Source organism: Vespa crabro, chromosome 4, assembly GCF_910589235.1.
Source record: "Vespa crabro chromosome 4, iyVesCrab1.2, whole genome shotgun sequence".
In the NCBI taxonomy this organism is placed as follows: domain Eukaryota; kingdom Metazoa; phylum Arthropoda; class Insecta; order Hymenoptera; family Vespidae; genus Vespa; species Vespa crabro.
Window position 1 is genome coordinate 2,086,313 of NC_060958.1, and position 6,912 is coordinate 2,093,224.

Consider the following 6,912-nt stretch of genomic DNA (forward strand, 5'->3'; position numbering starts at 1 on the left):
ATTATTGTTATTATTGTTACTGTTATTGTAAATATTATTGTTATTGTTCTTATTATTATTGTTTTTGCTATTGTTATTGTTATTGTTATTGTTATTATTATTGTTATTGTTATTATTATTGTTATTATAGTTATTATTGTTATTATTATTATTATTGTTATTGTTATTGTTATTATTGTTAGTATTGTTCGTATAATTGTTATTATTATTGCTATTATTATTGTTATTATTGTTACTGTTATTGTTCTTATTGTTTTTATTGTTATTGTTATTGTTATTATTGTTATTATTGTTATTATTGTTATTGTGATTTTTATTGTTATTATAGTTCTTATTGTTATTATTATTGTTATCGTTCTTATTATTATAATTAATGTAATTATTGTTATTATTATTATTTTCATTGTTATAGTTATTATTATTATTAATATTATTATTGTTATTGTTATTAATATTGTTATTTATTATTATTATTATTATTATTGTTATTATTATTATCAAAAATATTATTATTATTATTATTGTTATTATTAATATTATTATTATTATTATTATTATTGTTATTCTTAGTGTTATTGTTATTATTGTTGTTATTGTCATTATTGTTGTTATAGTTATTAGTGTTATTATTGTTATTATTGTTATTATAATTATTGTTATTGTCATTGTAATTATTATTGTTATTGTTATTACTGTTATTGTTATTGCTATTGTTATTGTTATTGTTATTGTTATTATTATTGTTATTAAGTTATTATTGTTATTATTGTTATTATTGTTATTGTTATTGTTATTATAGTTATTATTGTTATTATTATTGTTATTTTTATTTTTATTGTTATTATAATTGTTACTATAATTATTGTTTTTGTTATTGCTATTATTATTATTCTTAATGTTATTGTCATTGTTATTGGTATTATTGTTATTGTTATTGTTATTGTCATTAAAATTGTTATTTTATTATTATTGTTAGTATTGTTATAATTGTTATTGTTATTGTTATTATTGTTATTATTGTTATTAAATTTATTATTGTTATTGTTATTGTTAGTGTTATTGTTATTATTATTTTATTATTATTGTTATTATTGTTATAATTGTTATTGTTATTGTTATTATTGTTATTATTGTTACTATAATTGTTATTATTATTGCTATTATTATTGTTATTATTGTTATCCTTATTATTATTATTGTTATTATAGGTATTATTGTTATTGTTATTGTTAGTGTTATTGTTATTATTATTGTTATTATTGTTATTATTATTGTTATTTTTATTTATATTGTTATTCTTATTTTTATTGTTATTATTATTGTTATTATTATTTTATTATTATTGTTATTATTATTATCATAAAGATTATTATTATTAATATTATTATTATTATTATTATTGTTATTGTTATTGTTATTGTTATTGTTATTATTATTAATTTTATTGTTATTGTTTTTTTTATTATTATTATTGTTATTATTATTGTTATCGTTCTTATCATTATCATATATATTATTATTATTATTATTGTTATTGTTAATATTATTATTATTATTATTATTATTATTGTTATTGTTAGTGTTATTGTTATTATTGTTGTTATTGTCATTATTGTTGTTATAGTTATTATTGTTATTATTGTAATTATTGTTATTGTATTTATTGTTATTGTCATTGTAATTATTATTGTTATTGTTATTATTGTTATTATAGTTTCTATTGTTATTGTTATTGTTAGTGTTATTATTATTATTGTTATTGTTATTGTTATTTTTATTATTATTATTATTATTATTATTGTTATCGTTCTTATCATTATAATTATTGTAATTATTGTCATTATTATTATTGTCATTGTTATTGTTATTATTATTATTATTATTATTGTTATTGTTATTATTATTGTTATTATAATTATTGTTATTGTTATTGCTATTATTATTATTCTTATAGTTATTGTCATTGTTATTGGTATTATTGTTATTGTTACTGTTATTGTTGTTATTATTATTGTTAATGTTAGTGTTATTTTTATTATTGTTATTATTATTATTGTGATTGTTATTGTTACTATTGTTATTATTGTTATTACTTTTTTTATCGTTCTTATTATTATAATTATTGTTATTATTATTATTATTTTTATTATTGTTACTATTGTTGTTATTGTTATTATTGTTGTTATTGTTATTATTGTTGTTATAATTATTATTGTTATTATTCTTATTATTGTTAATGTTATTATTATTGTTATTGTTATTATTGTTATTGTTATTAATATTTTTATTGTAATTGTTATTGTTATTGATATTGTTGTTATTATTATTATTATTATTATTGTTATTATTGTTATTATTGTTATTATTGTAGATATTGTTATTATTATTATTGTTATTGTTGTTATTATATTTATTGTTATTGTTATTGTAAATATTATTGTTATTGTTATTATTATTATTGTTTTTGCTATTGTTATTGTTATTGTTATTGTTATTATTATTGTTATTGTTATTATTTTTGTTATTATTGTTATTATTGTTATTATTGTTATTATTGATATTGTTATTGTTATTATTGTTATTATTGTTCGTATAATTGTTATTATTATTGCTATTATTATTGTTATTATTGTTACTGTTATTGTTCTTATTGATTTATTGTTATTGTTATTGTTATTATTGTTATTATTGTTATTATTGTTATTGTGATTTTTATTGTTACTATTGTTCTTATTGTTATTATTATTGTTATCGTTCTTATTATTATAATAAATGTAATTATTGTTATTATTATTATTTTCATTGTTATAGTTATTATTATTATTAATATTAATATTGTTATTGTTATTAATATTGTTATTATTATTATTATTATTATTATTGTTATTATTATTATCATAAATATTATTATTATTATTATTGTTATTATTAATATTATTATTATTATTATTATTATTATTGTTATTGTTAGTGTTATTGCTATTATTCTTGTTATTGTCATTATTGTTGTTATAGTTATTATTGTTATTATTGTTATTATTGTTATTATATTTATTGTTATTTTCATTGTAATTATTATTGTTATTGTTATTATTATTGTTATTATTGTTATTATTGTTATTATTGTTATTATTGTTATTTTTATTGTTATTATTGATATTATTGTTATTATTTTTGTTATTTTTATTTTTATTGTCATTAGTATTGTTATTGTTATTATTATTGTTGTTATTATATTCATTAATATTATTATTATTAATATTATTATAATTATTATTAATAATGTTATTATTATTATTATTATTGTTATTGTTAGTGTTATTGTTATTATTGTTGTTATTGTCATTATTGTTGTTATAGTTATTATTGTTATTATTGTAATTATTGTTATTGTATTTATTGTTATTGTCATTGTAATTATTATTGTTATTGTTATTATTGTTATTATAGTTTCTATTGTTATTGTTATTGTTAGTGTTATTATTATTATTGTTATTGTTATTGTTATTTTTATTATTATTATTATTATTATTATTGTTATCGTTATTGTTATTATTATTATTGTTATTGTTATTGTTATTTTTATTATTATTATTGTTATTATTATTGTTAACGTTCTTATCATTATAATTTTTCTAATTATTGTTATTATTGTTATTGTCATTGTTATTATTATTATTATTATTATTTTTAATGTTATTGTTATTATAATTGTTACTATAATTATTGTTCTTGTTATTGCTATTATTATTATTCTTATTGTTATTGTCATTGGTATTGGTATTATTGTTATTGTTATTGTTATTGTCATTAAAATTGTTATTTTATTATTATTGTTAGTATTGTTATAATTGTTATTGTTATTGTTATTATTGTTATTATTGTTATTAAAGTTATTATTGTTATTGTTATTGTTAGTGTTATTGTTATTATTATTTTATTATTATTGTTATTATTGTTATAATTGTTATTGTTATTGTTATTATTGTTATTATTGTTACTATAATTGTTATTATTATTGCTATTATTATTGTTATTATTGTTATCCTTAATATTATTATTGTTATTATAGGTATTATTGTTATTGTTATTGTTAGTGTTATTGTTATTATTATTGTTATTATTGTTATTATTATTGTTATTTTTATTTATATTGTTATTCTTATTTTTATTGTTATTATTATTGTTATTATTATTTTATTATTATTGTTATTATTATTATCATAAAGATTATTATTATTATTATTATTATTATTATTATTATTGTTATTGTTATTGTTATTGTTATTGTTATTATTATTAATTTTATTGTTATTGTTCTTTTTATTATTATTATTGTTATTATTATTGTTATCGTTCTTATCATTATCATATATATTATTATTATTATTATTGTTATTGTTAATATTATTATTATTATTATTATTATTGTTATTGTTAGTGTTATTGTTATTATTGTTGTTATTGTCATTTTTGTTGTTATTGTTATTATTGTTATTATTGTAATTATTGTTATTGTATTTATTGTTATTGTCATTGTAATTATTATTGTTATTGTTATTATTGTTATTATAGTTTCTATTGTTATTGTTATTGTTAGTGTTATTATTATTATTGTTATTGTTATTGTTATTTTTATTATTATTATTATTATTATTATTGTTAGTGTTATTGTTATTATTATTGTTATTATAATTATTGTTATTTTTATAGCTACTATTATTATTCTAATAGTTATTGTCACTGTTATTGGTATTATTGTTAATCTTATTGTTATTGTTATTATTGTTATTGTTATTGTTATTTTTATTATTGATATTGTTATTATTATTGTTATCGTTCTTATCATTATAATTATTGTAATTATTGTCATTATTATTATTGTCATTGTTATTGTTATTATTATTATTATTATTATTGTTATTGTTATTATTATTGTTATTATAATTATTGTTATTGTTATTGCTATTATTATTATTCTTATAGTTATTGTCATTGTTATTGGTATTATTGTTATTGTTACTGTTATTGTTATTATTATTATTGTTAATGTTAGTGTTATTTTTATTATTGTTATTATTATTATTGTGATTGTTATTGTTACTATTGTTATTATTGTTATTACTATTTTTATCGTTCTTATTATTATAATTATTGTTATTATTATTATTATTTTTATTATTGTTACTATTGTTGTTATTGTTATTATTGTTGTTATTGTTATTATTGTTGTTATAGTTATTACTGTTATTATTCTTATTATTGATAATGTTATTATTATTGTTATTGTTATTATTGTTATTGTTATCAATATTTTTATTGTAATTGTTATTGTTACGATATTGTTGTTATTATTATTATTATTATTATTGTTATTATTGTTATTATTGTTATTATTGTAGATATTGTTATTATTATTATTGTTATTGTTGTTATTATATTTATTGTTATTGTTATTGTAAATATTATTGTTATTGTTATTATTATTATTGTTTTTGCTATTGTTATTGTTATTGTTATTGTTATTATTATTGTTATTGTTATTATTTTTGTTATTATTGTTATTATTGTTATTATTGTTATTATTGATATTGATATTGTTATTATTGTTATTATTGGTCGTATAATTGTTATTATTATTGCTATTATTATTGTTATTATTGTTACTGTTATTGTTCTTATTGATTTATTGTTATTGTTATTGTTATTATTGTTATTATTGTTATTATTGTTATTGTGATTTTTATTGTTACTATTTTTCTTATTGTTATTATTATTGTTATCGTTCTTATTATTATAATAAATGTAATTATTGTTATTAATATTATTTTCATTGTTATAGTTATTATTATTATTAATATTAATATTGTTATTGTTATTAATATTGTTATTATTATTATTATTATTATTATTGTTATTATTATTATCATAAATATTATTATTATTATTATTGTTATTATTAATATTATTATTATTATTATTATTATTATTGTTATTGTTAGTGTTATTGCTATTATTCTTGTTATTGTCATTATTGTTGTTATAGTTATTATTGTTATTATTGTTATTATTGTTATTATATTTATTGTTATTTTCATTGTAATTATTATTGTTATTGTTATTATTATTGTTATTATTGTTATTATTGTTATTATTGTTATTATTGTTATTTTTATTGTTATTATTGTTATTATTGTTATTATTTTTGTTATTTTTATTTTTATTGTCATTAGTATTGTTATTGTTATTATTATTGTTGTTATTATAATCATTAATATTATTTTTATTAATATTATTATAATTATTATTAATAATGTTATTATTATTATTATTATTATTATTGTTATCGTTATTGTTATTATTATTATTGTTATTGTTATTGTTATTTTTATTATTATTATTGTTATTATTATTGTTAACGTTCTTATCATTATAATTTTTCTAATTATTGTTATTATTATTATTGTCATTGTTATTGTTATTATTATTATTATTATTATTAATGTTATTGTTATTATAATTGTTATTATAATTATTGTTCTTGTTATTGCTATTATTATTCTTCTTATAGTTATTGACGTTGTTATTGGTATTAATGTTATTGTTATTGTGATTGTTATTATTAATATTCTTATTGTTAGTGTTATTGTTATTATTATTGTTATTATAATTATTGTTATTGTTATTGCTGTTATTATTATTCTTATAGTTATTGACATTGTTGTTGGTATTAATGTTATTGTTATTGTTATTGTTATTATTATTATTGTTATTGTTAGTGTTACTGTTATTATTATTGTTATTGTTATTATTATTATTATTGTTATTATTATCATCATTGTTATTATTATTATTATTAATCATATTATTATAATTATTATTATTATTATTATTATTATTATTATTATTGTT

The 6,912-nt window shown here is 12.6% G+C and overlaps 1 protein-coding gene across 1 annotated transcript in view; it reads right to left on the reverse strand.

Annotated features, from left to right (window-relative positions):
• Nucleotides 1-6,795: 6,795 nt before the first annotated feature.
• Nucleotides 6,796-6,912, reverse strand: part of LOC124423517 (uncharacterized protein DDB_G0287625-like) — a gene marked incomplete at both ends in the record, with an annotated part of 1,590 nt that continues 1,473 nt past the window's right edge. The window contains one exon of the mRNA XM_046961308.1: nucleotides 6,796-6,912. This exon is cut by the window's right edge and continues 4 nt beyond it. Within this exon, the coding sequence (XP_046817264.1) occupies nucleotides 6,796-6,912 (117 nt within the window).